Source organism: Trichosurus vulpecula, chromosome 1 (assembly GCF_011100635.1).
Source record: "Trichosurus vulpecula isolate mTriVul1 chromosome 1, mTriVul1.pri, whole genome shotgun sequence".
Classification (NCBI taxonomy): Eukaryota; Metazoa; Chordata; class Mammalia; order Diprotodontia; family Phalangeridae; genus Trichosurus; species Trichosurus vulpecula.
Genome location: NC_050573.1, coordinates 230056318 through 230075369, shown reverse-complemented (window position 1 = coordinate 230075369; position 19052 = coordinate 230056318). Strand labels below are relative to the sequence as shown.

The following is a 19052-nucleotide window of genomic DNA, read 5'->3' as shown; positions in this document are numbered from 1 at the left end:
GTTAATGCCAGGACCCTTTTACATCATCGGTGACTATTCCATAGCAACCGTAATGATTTATTGGCTCAACCACAGCACTCATTTTACAAGCCACCCTTCAGATTTGTAGAAAAAATTTTCTGTAATTAAAAAAATATATTTTATTGATTTCTTTTGTTTTTACATCACCAGAATTTCCCCCAGGATCACACCTCTCCCCTCCAAGAGAGCTATCCCGTATAACAGTATTTTTAAAGGAAAAAAAGGAGGAAAAAAATTAGCAAAACGGATCAATAAATACATTGAAAGAGTTGGGAAATATAGGCCATGTATCACAATCATGACCTCCAACATCATTTTTAAACATTTAAGAGTATTTAATTTTCCTAATAAAAAGACCAGCAAGACATATGTAAAGATGTACAGTCTGCAAGAGAGTCTGTAAAAGAAGCAAATGTTCAGTTTACCTTGTTGGACCAAATACACATAAATGGAAATCTTTCCAAATTGGCATCTATTCAAGCAGTGACCTCAGAACTTCACCCTTTATAGTAGTACCTCCTTAGTATAAATGTATTCTTAACCTACATATGAAATTAAATCTCAGATCATGGACCTTAAGTCAGTTAGTGCAGTGCTTTCTCTGTTATTCTCAGAGATATATTTGTTCCTAATGAGCTTGTACTTTGTACAAAAATAAATCTGTTCTCTCTCCCCAAGTATTTAGCATTTGAAAGTATGATTTTTAAAAATCATGGTAACCAGCCTTGCAAATTAAGACAGCAAAGGGACATTCCATGTATAACAGGAAGTTGGCAGAGGTTATTCCATTAGCCAGTTTGTTGCTCACTCATTAAACTCTTAGTCACACATTCCTAAGAGAAGCAAGAAGCATATCAACGACTCTTCATGGAATGTTTAACAATGTGTGGCTCGGGTACACAACTGCTTTGTAAGCCTCATAACCTTGAATATGATAACCTCATACAAATGGTCAAGAGTCTCTCTAAATCCATTTTCCACATTGGAAGCATATGTTTCTTGCTTATCGGGTGTCATAAAATTCCGACATGATTTCTCCACCGTGTAAGACCCTTTATATGATGAATGTCTATGGTGATTCAGCTAAAGCCTGATTATGAATGTTAGCTCCTAGCATGCCTTTCCTCTCACATTTCAAGACAGACTTTTTTAATGGATTCATACCATATCTTCCCTTAGAGTTGGGTTTCTAGTTCGTATGCAGACAAGACAAGACTTATTGTTCAGTTGTGGTGTAGTGAAAAGGATGTTGAACTTGGGGTCAGGAAGTTCTGGGTTCAAATTGGACACTTACTAGCTGTTTGAGACCAGGAAAACCATTTAATCTCTTGGGGCTCAGTTTTCCTCTTCTACAAAATGAAGGGTTAGACAATGAGTTTTAAGGTAACTTCAAGCTCTAAATCTATCCTGCTAAATCTAACCCTCTGAACACCTAATTCTCCCTTTTACAACACACAAATTAGCTGTCTGCTCAAGATAAAGACCAGTCTCTGAAAATCTCTTTGTAATGTGTAAAGTGTTTCTGAGGGCTAGCCTTGGACTTAGGGATTTTCCAATGGCTAGCACAGAGCAGGTATTTTAATAATTTTTTTTGGATTGAATTGAATTTTTAAAGGAAAACTTGTAATGGGGTGGAAAGCATGGGGACATCACTGAAAGGGAAGGGAAAGAAGAAAAAAGGAGGACAAGGCAACAGAACTAAAAGCTAGCTCAACAGCCTAGTCCTATAGCCTCTGTGCTTGCAGATAAGCTGAGACAACTCACAGATTGCTATGGCTGAAAGGTACCTTACATACCAATTCATCCAATCATCTCATTTTACAGGTGGGGAAACCAAGGTACACAAAGGTTGAAGTGACTTCCCAGAGTCACACAGCTAGTGAATAGCACTGGGAAACTTTGGGAGGTGAGGGAGAAGAGCAGTAACACTTCTGACCTTTGTTTTCAATATTAGTAACTATTAAACAAACAAAAAACCAGTAAATCACATTTAAATAGCACTTTGTGCAATTTCACTGTAATAGGAAACTCACCTTTCACATATTGGCACCTGTTCTCCAGCTTGTTATAGCCTGAGAGACTTGTCTTCATGTAGCAACAACCACACTGGCATACCCAGGATGGCCTTCTAGCACAGGTTCTTAGATCTGCTTTTAAAGGAAAGCACCTTTAAAGAGGTCAGCAATCTTCTTTAATTACGTTCACTAGCTCAGGGGAAAAGTCAGCCCCCTGAATGTCAGAGAAAATACAAGCAGAGAAATTAGCATAAAGATCAACAGACAGAGCTCTGACTACCTGAATCAAAGCAATATTGCTATACCCTTTACATACATCACTGGACTGAGAGAGCCTTTATAGCTGAACAGTCGAGGGGTCTGAACATATGGCTACTCAGAGTCTCAACCAGGGAATCACAAGATCCTTCTCATAAGCAAACCCCTAAAGCAAAATGCCAACTCAGAGTATATATACACTTCTCAGAGCCAGAAGGCATCACAACCCTCATTATTCAGTGCCTAATTAGAAATTAGCAAAAGGTATGAAAGCCTTCCTACCAGCAAGCCTCCCCATAAGCAAGTTCCTCCCCCAAAGGGTTCCACGTGAGGCCTATTAATGGGTGAGGAAGATCTTATTATCCCATTAACATTGCACTGAGGCACTGAGTTAAAGTAACTCACCATAGTCAGATGGCCAATTTATGCCAGAGACAGGAATCTAGGTCTTCTTGACACTGAGGCCAATACTCAATACTATCAATGGATAGAGACCTTGCTGCCTTTCTCTATCTGAAATCTGAAACAAAAAATAATACCATAGAGTTCTGCAAAGTGCTTTCATCAAAGTAGCCACCAACCCACCCTCCCCAGCAAAGTCTGTCTGATGCTGCCTGACTTTATATGGGCTATCCTCACACACAAGCAGGAGTAGATGGAGAGCTGCACACTGGGACCCATAGTTAAGTTTTTGAAAAATGCTTTTGAAAATCTTGATATGCTCCCAAGGAAATTTATAGCATTTCCTGGCAGCATCTCAGTACTTAATGACTGAAAATCATTATTCCTCCTTGCCTTTGGGTTGGATCTAAATGTCACTTTAGTCTTTTAAATATTTCACTTATTAAAAAAACAGGAGTCAACCCAATAGAATTTTCAAGTATGTCAGCCAATAAAGGACTCATTAAAAGTAGTTAAGTAAAAATATCCTTGGGTCTAGTGTTTGCTCATGCATAAATATTTATAATGGAGAAAGGCAATAATAACAAAAATGACCAAATTAAAATGTCAACAAACGTTATAAAGTTTTCTAAATAAAACAAAGTTTCATTGGGAGCAAGTTGCCCACCTATTTTTACAGTTCCTTGTTGTTTGACACTGGCATATTTCCCTCGCTTAAGCCTCTCAATGTCTGCATGGGCCAAAACAATCAATGACAGAGGGCAGCCAGAGAAATAGTGTTTGACCACATGCTCAAAGCCTAAAGGAATCCCAGGTGGGATCACTAATCGACAGGAAGCATGGTGTGGCAAGATGTGATAGATTAGAATGAAAAATACATGCATTCAAATCCCAACTCTACCATTTGCTAAATATATATTTAGGGCAGCTAGGGGTACAGTGGGTAGAGCTCCAGGCCTGTAGTCAGGAAGACTCATCTTCCTGAGTACAAATATGGCCACAGACACTGACTGGTTGTACAACCCTGAGCAAGTCGCTTAACTCTGTTTGCCTCAGTTTCCTCATCTGTAAAATGAGCTGGAGAAGGAAATGGCAAACCATCCCAGTATCTTTACCAAGAAAAGCTCAAATGAGGTCACAGAGAATCAGACACGACTGAAACAACAAAATGTGTATCTATGGGCAAATCACTTCATACCTCTGGCCTTTAGTTTTTGCATATATAGAGTGAGGACCTTGTATTAGTTATGTTTTCTAGCTCTAAATGTATGACAGGAAGAATACTAAAAAGAAATGTGATGACAAATGAGGAATCAGGTCATCTACGTCAGGTGTGACTGTAAATTCAGGAGACAACTCTTTGGACAAGCACACCAGAATGTATACATCCAAGTGAGTCATGTCCCCTTCACAATAGTCAATGTCATAGAGTCACGGTAGTCAATGTTATAGAGTCACAAGAACATAGATTTTAAAATGGAAAGGACCTTCAGTCTCATGAAGTCCAACCCCCTCAGTTTACAGTTGAGGAAACTGAGGCAAGAGGTTAAGTAATTTGCCCAGGATCACACAAGTAAGTGGTGGAGCCAGACCTCCTGACCCCACATCCAGAAATCTTTCCAGAATTTTGTGCAAGAAATCATTTCTGTGAGGCTTCCATTCAAAATACCTGGGGAGCTCTGCTTTGAGTACTGCCTTTAGAGGTTGTGTTACATTCTTTCAAATATCCTTAGGGCGGGAGACTTCATCCTTTGAAGGTGCATTTGGTTTTTTGAAATATCCAAAAATCATTCAGGGCCAAATCTAGTGAAAAATGTAGATGACCTACCTCGGGCCAAAACCAAGATATAACTTACGCTAGGTATTGAGGCCGAGGTTCTTCTTCTGGGCCTCATTGACCCTCAGGCAGTTCCAAAAGAGAAGCCTTCAAAATGGTAGTAGCATCATTAGAATAAGTAGGTGACCCTTTTGCACTCATTTGGATGTCTTGAGTTCTGATAAATTTAGGTTGTTGCCATTTCAAGCAGTGTCCTCACTTAACAGTCCTTCCCAGGGTCATCAGATTTTTATCGTCTACCTTGCCAGTCATTTGGGACAGAATTTCCATGTGAGTGCAGCTGCTTCCCACCCTTTCCTTATCTCCCCTGACTATCCAGGCAGCAGGTGCTTGGGAAAGGCAAATTATTTTTAGCATTGACTTTCTTTTTGTACTGAACCTGCAACACCTTCTTTGCAACTTAGAATCTGAAACTATAAGGGCCACTGAGATTTGCCCAGTATCACATAGTTATGTGTGTCAACACTTGAACCCAGATCTTTCCTGAGGCCAAGGCCAGTTTTCTAGCCACTGTGATTCACTGCCTCTCAGCATTTACTTCAGTTAAACACAATTAGGGAAAATAAATAGACTTATTCCAAGACTTATTTGGTATAAATGATTTTTTTTAAACTTCCAGGGTCTTAAGATTGACAGTACCTCTATTACCTTTCTTTAGTATGAATAATGAAGAGTCAACCATCACCCCAATTTTCCTTTTAAAAATCTTTTGGTTTTGTCTCTGGGGCATTAATACAAGATGTCTCCTGAGTTATTTGTTATCAGAAGATATTCTTGTTTTCAAAACCTATTGACACAGAGGCAAAAAAAGAAAGAAAGAAGTAGAGAGGCCTAATAAATGAAGATGTAACTATAGATACTGAAACCAAATTAAAATTTTTCCCTATTTCTTTTCTATTTTTTCTTTTAAAAAGCATTTCAGTTTTTCCAATTACATGTAAAGATAATTTTTAACATTCTTTTTTTAATAAAATTTTGAGTTCCAATTTTTTTCCTTCCTCCCTAAGATAGTAAGCAATTTGATATTGGTTATATATATATATGGGCAATCATGTAAAACATATTTCTATATTAGTCATGTTATAAAAGAAGAAATAGGACAAAAGGAAAAAAACTACAAAAAATAAAGAAAATGAGAACAGTGTGCTTCAATCTGCATTCAGACACTGTCAATTCTTTTCTCTAGATGTGCACCATATGAATTTTAAAAACTAATATAAACTTGGCATCCAGTTGGGGAGATGTGGAGTGGACAAGGGGTAGGAGAAAAGAGGAAAGAAGGACTATTATGGTGTCCTAACATTCTATGGAATCAGTCCAAATAAAATCCCAAGTGGCAAGAGACAATCTACTACAAAGACAGCTGATGGAAATCTGTACTAACTTTCTCATTTTTACATTTTAAGCTACAGGATGGAATGAGCTTCCTTGAAAATGACAGTTTCTTTAGGGAACCAAAAGAAGTCAGCATCCGTGTATTTTCCAACCAAGGGAGCCATCACATGCCTCGTTCAATGGGAAACTGGTCTTACTCCAATCCAGACCCAATGCAGTTTGAAGACCAGACACTGTCAAAGTTGAAGCAGACGGACCGATGCTCTGCCACAGAGAACATCTTCTTGGATGCATTGGCCTTGGACGATGAGCCCGATGACACTCAGCCTCGGAAAGTGACACGAGAGAAGTTTATCACTTGCCTGCATGAAGTAATCCTTATATTCTCTCTATTTTTAATTGCTCCCTAATGAAGTAGCTATAATTAAGCAATAATGGAACATGATCCTTTCCCACCGCAGAAAGTGTCAAGATTAAAAACTAAAGGAAAGAAAAGGGATACTGGGACAGGAGAATAGGTGTTTATATTTCCATGTCATCTCTCCTGGCCACGTTGCTGTCCCTGCCAACAACACCGCTATTTAGTTGCTCCCAGATAGACTCAGTTTGTTTTCTATGAAAGGTGAAGTCTCTTATGAAAACAGACTCCATATTCATCAGTGTTGTCAGTAGCACCAGTTCTAATCTTTGCTATGTACACAAGATGTCTAGACATTTCTAAGTCCGAATTGGAGCTATTCAAATAACCTAGACCCTAATGTAGATCTCTGATTAGAGAAAAAAAAAAACATTCCATCCATCCATATGAGACCAAATGATGTAAAAGAAAGTGTGCTGAGAGTGGAGAGACCTGGGTCTGCCCTTAATGTATTAGTAAGACAGATAAGTGTTGTAGTGAATAAAATATTGGATGCAGAGTCGGGAAAATCTGAGTTCAAGACCTGCCTTGGGTATTGCTAGCTATGTGACTCTAGGCAAGTCATTTATACTCACTTAGCCTCCATTTCCTCATCTGCAAAGTGAGAATAATAATAGCATCTACTCCACACAGTTGTAATCAAAGTAAGATTATATGTAAAGCGCTTTGCAAACTTTAAAGGGCTATTTAAACATAAGGCGTTATTACTCCGTGACCTTGGGAGCACTGAGAATTACAAAGTAAAGCAAAAAGCTCGCAATCTAATAGGAAAGATGGGACTAAGCTAATTAGCCTCCTTAGGCTTCATTTTTTTCATAGGTCAATTAAGACAATTGAATTACACGATCCCCAGTGTCCTCTTGAACTCCAGATTCTAAAGGAAAAACTGTTAACAATGAGATCTGTCCCAAAATGAAATGGGCTGCCCCAGAAAATGGTGAGTTTCCTATCCCTGGAGTTCTTGGCAGGGGGGCTGGATAATCCCTTGTTGATATGGTATAAAAAGGATTCTTATGCAGTTATATGTTGGACTAGATGCTGAGGTCCCTTCCAGCTCTGAGATTCTAGAATTGTATGAATCCTTAGGGAAGGTATAAAATATTGAAAGATACGAGTTAAAAGGGCTGAGAAAGAACTAAAAGTAAATGCTTCTGTCACTCCCAGGCTAGCACACCAGTAATCAAATGCGAATGAAAGTTAGATCTATCTTCCTGTGAGTTTGAGAGTGCTTGGTTCCTTACACGTTCCTGAAGACTCATAATTTTCCTCAGTACCTACCCATTCATGGGAATTGGATTGTGTTAGGGATGAGGAATATCTCAGTTGTCTACTTCAATGGAATTAAATTTGAGGAAGATGCTCCAAATTCTCCTGGTCCAACTCAGGATTATCCTCAGTGAAGAAAAACATACTGGGAAAAGAGACCTCCCACCAAAAACCACAAGACAATGCTGGGTGCCTTTTTTTAGTACAGGACCCCCAAGACAATGACAATGGCAACCATTACTCCTTGATCACATTTCCATAGAAATTCAAGATTTACAAAGGGCTTTGCCTGCCCTAGAGGGGACTTCAGTTACTGTTAGTTCCATCCTGACTCCCAAGGGAGTCCAGGATGCCAAGAATCTTTTATGCCAAATTGGATCTATTCCAATTCACACATGATTCCTAATGCTGAGTAAAACCAAAGACATCCTCCTGTGGAATAAGGGTAGGATTCCATGCATCAATAAGATTCTCTCATTTGCCTACTTCCCTTTAGATTTTACATGTAGTATCATATTAATTTCACATTAATGAAACCACTATTTGGTTGACAGCCTAGGCTTTATAACCCAGTTGTGCTCCATGAACCAACCAAACTTCAGTCAATCAATTACTGAGCATTTATTAGGCACCTGCTGTGTTCAAGGCACTGTGCTCAGTACTGAAGTTACAAGGATAGCAAAAACTCTGTGCTAGATAGGATACAATATGCAAAATAACTGTGTGTAAATAAGATATATACAGAATAAGTGGAAAATCTCCTATTGGAAGACACTAACTACTGCAGTAACCAGGAAAGACTTCCTGCAGAAGAAGGTGGAATTTGAGCTAGGTCTTACAGGAAACCAGGAAAACTGAGAAGCAGAGGTGAGGAGACAGAGCATTCTAGGGATGAGGGTCAGCCAGAGAAAAGGGAATGAAGTCTTATGTTTGAGGAACAGCATGTAGGCTAATGCAGCTGAGTCATAAAGTTCATGGAGGAGAAGAGAGTGTAAGACTTGAAAGGTGGGAAAGAGCCAGGTTGTGAAAGGACCTTAAATACCAAAAAGAAGAGTTTATGTTTGATTCTGGAGGTAATTGAGAGTCACTCACTGGAGTTCATTGAATTGGGGCAGGGAAGTGGTGAAGAAAAATCTGGTCACACCCAAACTTTAGGAAATCCATTTTGGCCCCTGGGAGGAGGATGGATTGGAGCAGGGAGAAACTGAGACAAGCAGAACAATTAGAACTCCAGGTGAGAGATAATAAGGACCTGAATTGGGTTGGTAGCTGAGCTAATGGAAAGAAGATATAACTAGAGATGGTGTAAAGGAAGAAATTTTGAGATTTGGCAACAGATTAGATGTGTGGGGAGAGTAAGATAAGAAGTCATGGATGTCACCAAGGTTGGGAGCCTGAGTAACTGGGAGGTTGGTGATGCCCTGTACAGTAATAGTGTAGTTCAAAAGAGGCGGGGGGGCGGGGAGGGTTTGGGAGAAAATATTCAAAGTTCATTTTTGGACAAAATCAGTTTGAGATGCCCCGTTCCCTTTTATGCTTCCTTTTGTGTGTTGTCTTCTCCCATTGGAGTGTAAGCTCTTTGAAGGCAGGGTCTGATTTTCTTTTTGCTTGTATTTGTATTCCCAGTGCTTAGCACAGAGCCTAGCTTACAGAAAACACTTAATAAATAATTCCTTCCTTCCTTCCTTCCTTCCAGAGAGGTCCAAAAGGACGAGGATTGAGAAATTGCCATTAGACCTGGTAACTATGGAAAGAGCAATTTCAGTTGAATGGTTAGAAGTCAGATTGCAGGTACTTTAAGAAAGAGTACAGGAATGGAAACACGAAATATAGATCACTTTATCAAAGAGAAGTGGAGGAGAGATTTAGAATGATATCTACTAGGGATAGTAAGATTGAGTAAGGACAAAAGAGACATGGGCTTGTTCATGGGCAGCATGGGAAGGAATAAGGAGAGATTGAACATAACAAGAAAAAGTGGGGATGGTAGTGAGACTGTCAGATTTACAAGTAACTAGACCTGTCATTTAGAATTAGGATTATTCCTAAATCTTTTCCCAGCCACCAAGAATCACCAGAGTTAATTTTCTTGACTCTTTTTTTCTCCATCCCCCCCCTCCCCATCCAATCAGTTGCTCCATATGTCATATCCATCCCTTTCTCTTCCTAACTCCACAATAGCTCGGGCCTTCAACACCCCTCACTTAGACCTCTAAAATATCTTCCTAATTGGTTTCTCTCTTTCCAGTGTCCCCCTCACCAATCCACTCTCCCTTCACATAGCTGCCAAAAGAATCTTCCTAATATACAAGTCTGACTTTGTCAGCCCCTTCCTTATAACCTTTCGATGGTTTCCCATTGCCCATAGAATCAAATGAGAACTCCTGAGGTTGACATTTACCACACTCAAAATCTGGATCCCACCTTCCTTCTTGTATTTCATATTGCCTTATTTTATATTACCATCCTGTATACTCTGTGATTCAGTCAACCAGACTACTAACTGAATTATTCCCTGAACCTTATCACCTGTCTTGGGTCTTTATATATGTCAAGCACTCCTCTTATGCCTTCAATGCATTTCCATTTCTCCTCCAAATCTCAGAATAATTGCCTTTTCCTAAGACTCAGCCTCAAGTGCTTCCATCTCCATTAAGCCATATACGGTCCTCCTCATGGGTTAAGTCATCTATGGTCCTCTTTGAAGGTAATGTTCTTTCCCTCCTCAATTTTCCTTCCACCTACTTATGTGTATACTTGTATCCTCACCCCCCATAAATTGGGGCAGGGCAAGGACCATTCATTTTCTTGCATAGAGTAGGTACTTAATAAATGTTGAATCTAATTGAGTTCTTTACAAATATGAATATGCTCAGGAAATTTCAGAAGAGGCAGGGAAAAAGCTAGGAAATCCTTATTCTATAAATGACAGGAAAACATTCTGATTCTAGAAATCTATTAACTGAAAGGGAAAAATGCTTTTAAAAAGTCTTCATACAGAGAATGAGAAAATGTCACTAGATAATAACACATTTTGAAAATTGTTGTATTATATAAGTAAGAAAGGATTCAACCGTTGGAAAACTAAAGTGGATGTTTGAATTAAATCCTATATTTATCCTCTTGGGACAGAATGGTGCCAGTGTGCCTTGGGTGTAATAGATGTTTTATGGGAAGATAGGGAAGAGGGAAGCTTTTTGAATTTAGGAGTTACAATACTTGGGCCAAACAAATTGAGTCCCACTATATCCTGACATGTTCTTAACACTGCATTACTTGAGTTCTCCCAGTTATACCTTTCACTCAAGCAGTTGAGACATTGAGTTTAAAGGATGGATTAAAGGAATTGTTACTAAGGAACCATTATAACAGCTGCTTCATCTGTCAGGCAGCCTCCCACACATTTAATGGAACCCATCGAGTAAATGTCAAAGAGTGCCTTTGTTGGAATGTAGGGAAATGGTGTGTTGGAGGAATAACTGAATGCCTGATCAGCAGTGTAGGAGATAAAAGCCTATGGACAGCCAGCCGTACATCCCAGAGATCTCAGGAAAGGTCCTCAGTATATGGGGTATACCCTTCCCCACTACCTTGTGGAGGGCTTGGACAAGGCCTCACAGAGAGAGAAGGTGTATGTAGGTTGTTAATCTTCATCACTGGAGGAAGTGTCCACTTTGATGAGATTACAGATTGGGATCATAGGGATCCAGAGAGGGATTTAGGAGATTTGTATTTTAGCACCACCTCTGCTTTGAGTGCTTCCTTGTACCTCTGAGCTAATGGCAACTCTCCCAGGAGGAAAATGAATTAATAAATTAACTCAATCAACAAGCATTTATTCAATACCTGCTCTGTGCCAGTTGGACACTAGATATACAAAAATAAATAAACAAACAAACAAATGAATGAATGAATAAACAGATAGATAAACAAGCAAGTAGATAAATAAATAGATAAATAAATAAAGACAGTTCCCAGTCTCTCCCAGGGAGCTTACATCATAGTGGAGGAAACCAACATGTATACATATAGGTAAATACAAAATGTAGGCAAAATAAATAAAAGGTAATATGGGGAATAGGGTACCAACAATTGGAGGAAATCAGAAGTCTTGTGTAGGAGATGGCACTTTGAGCTAGGCCCTTAAGGAAGCTTGGGATTCCAAAGACAGCCTTGAGAAGGAATTACAGTTAAAACCAAAGTTTATAGAGAGTGTAGCTAATAATAGTAATTGATGATATTCACATGATGCTTTACAAAATGCTGAGATTGCATCACCTCATTTTAACCGCACAACAATCTTGTAAAAGTACTACAGGTTTTACTATCCATATTTTACAGAAAAGGAGAGTGAGGTTCAAAGATAACGATAGCTAGCATTTGTATGGATCTTTACAAACATTATCTCCTTTATCCTCACAAAACCTTGTCATATGGGTGTTATTATTATCTCCATTTTACAGGTGAGGAAACTGAGGCTGACCTAGGTTAAGTGACTTGCCCAAGGTCATGCAGCTTGTAAGTGTCTGAAGCTGAATTTAAACTCAGGTCTGCACGACTCCAGGTCCAGCACTCTATTCGATGTACCATCTAGCTTCCTCTTTAAAAACTATAAAATGCCGTGATAATATATGGTATTATCATTATTATTATTATGAATTATGCCCCTTTAAAGGAGCATGGAAGAACTAACCTTCCTTGTGACAGTAGTTTCTGTCAACTTCCCTATCTCCTTAACCTGATTGCCATCTCCATTCTCCGTGGTGTCTATATCACAATGTTTCTCTGCATTTCTCTGACCAGCACCTTCCTCCTAACATATATCCCGTCCCCTATTGTCTGCCATGTATCTCTATAAGGTGTATTTTCATTTTAAAAAATGTATTGACATGTTTTATTTTTTCAATACATTTTTAGATTATCCTCACCCTGTGAAAGCTCTCTTGTAACAAAATAAAACAGTTAACTAACAAAGACTAACTCTAACAAACTAACAAAAGCTAACAATACAAGGGACCTTATCTGAAAATGCATTCAACATTCCATACCTGTCTCTCTACTTTGTTTAAAGTGTTTTTTTTATGAGGTATTTTCTCAGGATAGAAGCCACAGAATGAAGCAACCAAAATGGGATTTATCTGTTTTGTTTTGTTTTGTTTTGTTTTTCTTACAGGAAGAAGATAACTACAAAGGAAATCTTCAAAGGTAAGGTGAATGAAAATCACCTTAGCTAAAGTAGGCCTGAACTGAATTTCTTAGTGATCTATGTAATTCACCTCTTTTGTAGTAGCCTAGTCCCCTTTTCGTGATTATGAAAAACACAAATGTGATCCGGTTTTATCATGTTCCATTAATATGATGTCATTGATCACGAATAACTCAAAGATCAAATATGGTTACATCCTTTGGTTTGACATTCACCTAAATTGTGTTATAATTTTATACATATAATGCAGATAGGAGTCTCATTAAACGATTACTTGAAAGTTAAATTCACAATAGTGTGTTCCTTTTCAATATAAAGCAAATGTAAGAAACTGTCTGCTGCAACATGTTTCATCCGGTTAAAAACCTGTATGAAAAGTTTTTATTTTAAGGATTACTGGTCATCTCTCTTGAGGAAATCATAAAGGAAATAGTGGCCGTGGTACGTTGGAATGAGCACTGGATTTATTTTCCCTTAAATCAGAGGAAGAGGACCTGGGTTCAGATCCTGGCTTTGCATCTTACTGCTTCTTTGACCTTGGGCAAATGAGCCAACCTCTTTGGCTTTCATTTTCCTCATTTGCCAAATGAGAGGGTGAGACTTCATCTCTAAGGTCCCTTCCAGCTCTAAGCCTGTGAGGCTATGAAGTAGCTTAAGAACTGTTCCTCTTCTGCCTGCTATGTTTTTCTCCCCCATTCTCTTTTTATCTAGTCCCTCTCTACCTTTCTTCCAACGCTTTCTTTCAGTCTATAAAAGTAGCTGCTTTTGTACTAAATGAAAGCCTTTGTCAGGTCATGGTGACATTTCGAGCTGTCCTCATCCTGGATTCTCCTGTGAAATTTGACTCCGTCAATTATTGTTTACCTCACTTCTTCCCCTACTCTCAGAGTCACAGACTTATAGGGTTGAAAGGGACCTTGGAGGTCTTTGGATTGTAGCCCCTGGACCTCTTTAAACTACATTTCATCAGCTGCTGACCTTGCATTCTCTCTCAAATCTGCACTTCCCTCATAGTTTACTTCCTCTGCATCCTCCCTACAGTCTCAACCCTCGGCGCTTAAATTGGAGCTAATTCCTGCCTTTAACCTTTCCTGTTTTCTCTTACGGGAGAAAAACTTACAATTTTTGCCACCTTAGAGCTTCCACCTATCCCCTGTCACCCTACCCTCTGTCCTCAATATCTATCCATGCTCTAATTCTTGCCAGTACCACCACCCTCCATCATAATTCTATGCTAGTCTGTGCCACTGTCAACTCTGAGAGTAGGAACTTAACTGATCAGTGCTTTAGCAGGCTGTACTTGTTACCTCAGTGAAATATGGGAAGGACTGAGGCTTGATTAAACCACTAGAAGACCGCTTTCAGCTCCTTAAAGGCAAGGGATTCTAGTAGCTCATGTGGTACCGAACCTATTGTCTGTATTTGGGGAGTGGGGTTAGAGGTGAGCCAGGAAGAGCAGAGGACGAGGTTTCAGCCTCCTCCTTCCTCATAACTTTCAGCATGCTTGCCTGAAAGGACTGTACTTGTCAATAAAGCCATGCCGTTTCCCTTTTTCTCTCATTTTAAGCACTGATTACGAGGAGCCACCAATTTATTCCAAGTGCTTATTAGCTAATTTGTGGATTGCTTCAAACTGATACAAAAATAGACACTGGCCATCATGTCTTGATTGGAATGGTAAAATGGTCCCCAGGAGGGAGGGACCTTTTTCCTTTTCGCCTTTCCCCAGAGAAAAAACTTGGACGAGAAATAGTGTTAATGGGACCTGGGTTAGCTGGCTTCCTTCATGTACTGAATCTTAGGGGAAAAGTTTCACAGTTGTGGAGGAAAGACGTATAAGACCACGGCAAGATAACTGGTCCAAACCAGTAATGGTCAATCATTCCCATTGAGGAAGAATTCTAGGTAGATGATCTCTCTGGGGTTCCATTCCCCCTGGGAAGATGAGTCCCAGATCAGAGATTTATCCAGGGGTATTTAAGTCTCTGGTTAGCTGTTAAGGAATGCTCCTAAAGGCATAGAATCCAAGGAATTGTAGACTCATGAAAAATAAGAATTGGAAGGCACTTAAGATCATTCAATACAGTCCATTCATTTTAGAGATAAAGAAATTCCTCTGGGACCAAGCTAGACTCCGAAGTGAATCATCGGCCCTTTCCCACAAATGCTCAAGATGTGACTCTAGACTCTAAGCATCATGGGCTAGCCTGAAGGTGTATGTAGGGGAGAAAGCCCAAGGATTGCTGAGCTCTCACAGAGTCACTGGAGTGGTTGGCATCACAGCCATTAATTGCCCACTTCTGTTCCATACAATGACAGGCAGTTTACCCTAGGGGAGACACTAAGTATCATATATCATGAAACCTTAAAGATATCTGGCAGAAGAAGCCTGAGAGAAATTGGGAAGGCTTGGGCAGGCTCTGACTTTCTTTTCCATATCTTTTGTCTGTCTATGTATGTACTTTCAGAATAATTTATGTTGGGGGAGGGCAGGGAGAAGAAAGGCAGAATGCTCTGTATCTTTGCCACCAAGGTGTTCTTTTCATCTAGTGAATTGGACAGCCATAGTACACAGCGGGCATGGCCAGAAGAAGGAGAAGGGGCCTTTGGGCCATGAGTCAATGTGGACAGGAACACATAGATTTGTGTAGTAGAAATATTTGTGAATTATTTACCGGGTGGAGTAACCCCTACTTGTCATTTTTCTTTTTGCTGTCTAGTTTGGGGGACTTTCATGGCTTGTTAAGACCACCAGAGAACGGCTAGGAGCCAATAGATAAGAGAAGTACAGGGCTTGGTGGGGAAGTTGAAACGGTCGACTGAACTGAGATTCAGGGATATTATTTATGAGTCAAAATATTCCATGCAATCTTGCCTTTTGTCATAGGGAAGAGTCGGTTATGTTAAGTTCTGACTAACGCAAAGCCGCCTGAACATTTCTAGAATTATACCAGGGTCCATGAAAACACCCTGTGGGATCAGCTGATGCCTGAAAAGCACCATCAAACAAGGAAGTGTGCCACAAGCATTAAGAGTGCTCTTTAGGAAAGGGAAGTTCCATCTACAAAGGGGGAGCAAAAAGAATGACAAGGGTCCGGTTTCCTTTCACCGTGCCAGAACTGTATCTAGCAGGATATGTGGCGGGTTTGTGATCTCTTCTTTTCTGCTTTTCTCAGGGCAGTTTCAGTGTCCTCCATGTCTGAGTTCCAGCGCCTGATGGACATTTCTCCCTTCCTGCCAGAAAAGGCCATGCCTTCTGCCAACCACAAGGAGGACATCACTCCTCCCTTATCCCCTGATGACCTGAAGTACATTGAGGAATTTAACAAGAACTGGGACTATACTCCACCCCAGAGCCACAGGAATGGGTTGGCCGAGAAGCCACCAGATTCCTGGGCAGAAAGGACCGAGGGGGGGAGGTCAGGGAATGATGTCCCCGGGTCATCATGGTACCTCACCACAAGTGTCACCATGACCACCAACACCACGACCAGCCCAGAGCACTGCCAGAAGCAGCCTTTGAAGAGCCACGTCATTACCGATAAAATGGGGGTGCGTGTGTTTCATAGCCCACCAGCAGTCCGAAGGTTTGATAGTTCAGTGATGGCAGGCAGCGAGGAGAAGAACCAGGCAGACCCTGACTTGTTGCTCTCTGTGAACAAAGCCAAAGGGAACATGGGGGAGGCAAAAGGCACCTCCCATGAGCATGCATTTGGCAGGTGGCCCTGTGAACACCCAGGGCACCACAGAGACAACTTGGAGGGTGGATTCCGTTCTATGGAAGGCCCTGTTTGCACTGCCATGGGTTTTTCCTCCTCCTCCCTGCATACCCTTGAGATGTCCAAGAACATGAGTGACGACATGAAAGAGGTTGCCTTCTCTGTCAGGAATGCTATCCACTCCAGCCCCACGAAGCCCCAGTTCAAGGATATGGCCTGTCAGACCAACGGGTGCAAGACAAGAGGGACACAGACCACCCAGACCACGAATGCTGGCCTACAGACTGAAACCCTGCGTGGTGGAAGTATCACCAGCAGTCCCCACAAGTGTCTCACACCAAAGGCAGGGGGTGGTACCACTCCCGTGTCATCCCCCTCCAGGAACCTCCGGAGCCGGCAGGTAGCCCCTGCTATTGAGAAGGTGCAGGCCAAATTTGAACGCACATGCTGTTCCCCCAAGTATGGTTCACCTAAGCTACAGAGGAAGAGTCTCCCCAAAGCTGACCAGCCAAATAACAGGACCCTGCCAGGGACACCCCAAAAGGGGTACAGTGAATCTGCCTGGGCCCGCTCAACCACCACAAGAGAGAGCCCCGTGCATACCACCATCAATGATGGACTTTCCAGCCTGTTCAACATTATTGATCACACTCCTGTGGTACATGATACCCTCCAGAAGGGAATCCGAGCTGGCAGCCGATCTCGCTCAGCTGAACCCCGCCCGGATCTGGGCCCAGGTCAGGAAACAGGCACAAGTTCCCGGGGAAGGTCACCTAGCCCCAGTGGGGCTGGTACCGAGACATCCAGAGAAGAAGGCGGGGAAGGTACACCTGTGAGACAGGACTTATCTGCTCCTCCAGGCCACACACTGACTGAAAATACTGCCAGGATCCTGAACAAGAAACTCTGGGAGCATGCCTTAAAGGAAGAGAGGAGACAGGCTGCCTATATCCCCCCAAGTCTTAATAATGACAGCAACATGGGAGAAATGATCAAAGCTGAACCAGGGTCCATTGAGGTAATGAGCACCTTTCCCTCCCTTGGTTCGCTGTCTTTGTATCCTAAGCTCCTACCCCTTGGCTTTTTTTCAGCTAAAGGGTTGATATAGCTTGAGCTCAGGACTACACAAGTCATTTGGCTTTAAAAAGTTGAGGGGAATTGCAGAGAGTTGTGGGATGGGGAGGTGTCTGGCTTAGCAAAGAGGGATTTGGCAGAAAGGTAAACTGGAAGCTATTTCAAGAGAAGTTGTCATATCATTTCCTTCATGGAGCCAATGAAAATATGGATTGGCCCAAGCTGCCCTGTCAGTCATATGCCAATGACACCTGCTTATTTTACTAAGGACTTTCATTTAGGGTCATCGTGTATCACTGTGTGCATCAATATGGTGAACTAGGATTCTTTTTTTTTTTTTCTGGCGGTAAGTGTATATATCAAAACTGACTCCGTTCTTTGCACCACAGATCTTAAAGATGACAAAATCATTCAGAGTTTGGAACTAACTCCTTTTGGTTAAGTTGTGAAGTTGCTGTTAATGTGTATACTAGCATATCAAAAACTCTCTTCTTCTTTCTGAAGGAACCAGGATAAAAAGGCTTCAATTCTAATCCTGTCCCCATACTAACTATGTGACCTTGGACATGTAATTAATCTCTCGCCTCTGATTCTCTTACTAGTAATACAAAATGCCATTATAGAGAATGGATATTGAGCAAACCCATTTATCCAAGCAAATCAGAGAAGTTGAACAGATTAGAATATACCAAAAAATACACAAGAATAAATGAGCTCTCCCACCGAGGTGTGAGATAAGATCTCAGCTCAAACTAAGAGAGGGGGAGCTATCTCACCCAGAAGCAATCCATTCTCAGCAGCCTCTAGAATTTCAAGCAAATTCAGGAAAATAAAGGGACTGGATTCCCACCCATGGCCACCATTTCAAAGTCTTTTTCTCTCTCCCCTGCCTCCTTGGAGTATCCCCTATCCATGTGTCTCTCCCAAAGAGTGTATGGAACCAATTCATTAAGACCCTTATGCAGGTAAGGTTCAGCATTCTGTCCGCCAATCAGGAGTCTTGTCTTCTTTCATATATGCCAACTGTGCACAAAACCATTCTAGTTTTGGTTATATGTTTACGTGTCATCTTTGGAAAGAAATTTACTGTCCTCATTTCTGTAGCTAGAGGAATAAAACAAAACCTTATCGTAGGATTGGTGTCAGGAAATAAAAATAAAACCTGCCTTATAGTTTTTTTTCAGAGAATGAGTTGCCATACAACAATATGTACTGTAGTGATTTATAATAAGTGAACTAAAGGATATACTGGGTTAGGAGTATCTTGACCCTTTACAGCTAAATAAATGAACTTCTTCCACATCTCTACCCTTTAAAATCCTTCCCTTTCTTCAAGGCGCCATTCAGTTGCCTTATACTCCATGAAGACTTACCCGATCCCCTGGCTAGTAGTGATCTCTTTTTTTGCCCATTTCTCTTATCTCTGTGTGTTTGGTTTCTCCTATACACATATCTCATTCTAACTTGTATCTGAATCGTGTGTGTATATTATCCCACTATT

The 19052-nt window shown here is 40.8% G+C and overlaps 1 protein-coding gene across 1 annotated transcript in view; it reads left to right on the top strand.

The window, feature by feature from the left end:
• Positions 1-19052, top strand: part of MTCL1 (microtubule crosslinking factor 1) — a 177494-nt gene that overhangs the window by 146392 nt on the left and 12050 nt on the right. Inside the window, exons 11-13 of the mRNA XM_036743573.1 lie at positions 5940-6239; positions 12726-12757; positions 15935-17495. Of these exons, the coding sequence (XP_036599468.1) occupies positions 5940-6239; positions 12726-12757; positions 15935-17495 (1893 nt within the window). The remainder of the gene's footprint in view (positions 1-5939; positions 6240-12725; positions 12758-15934; positions 17496-19052) is intronic.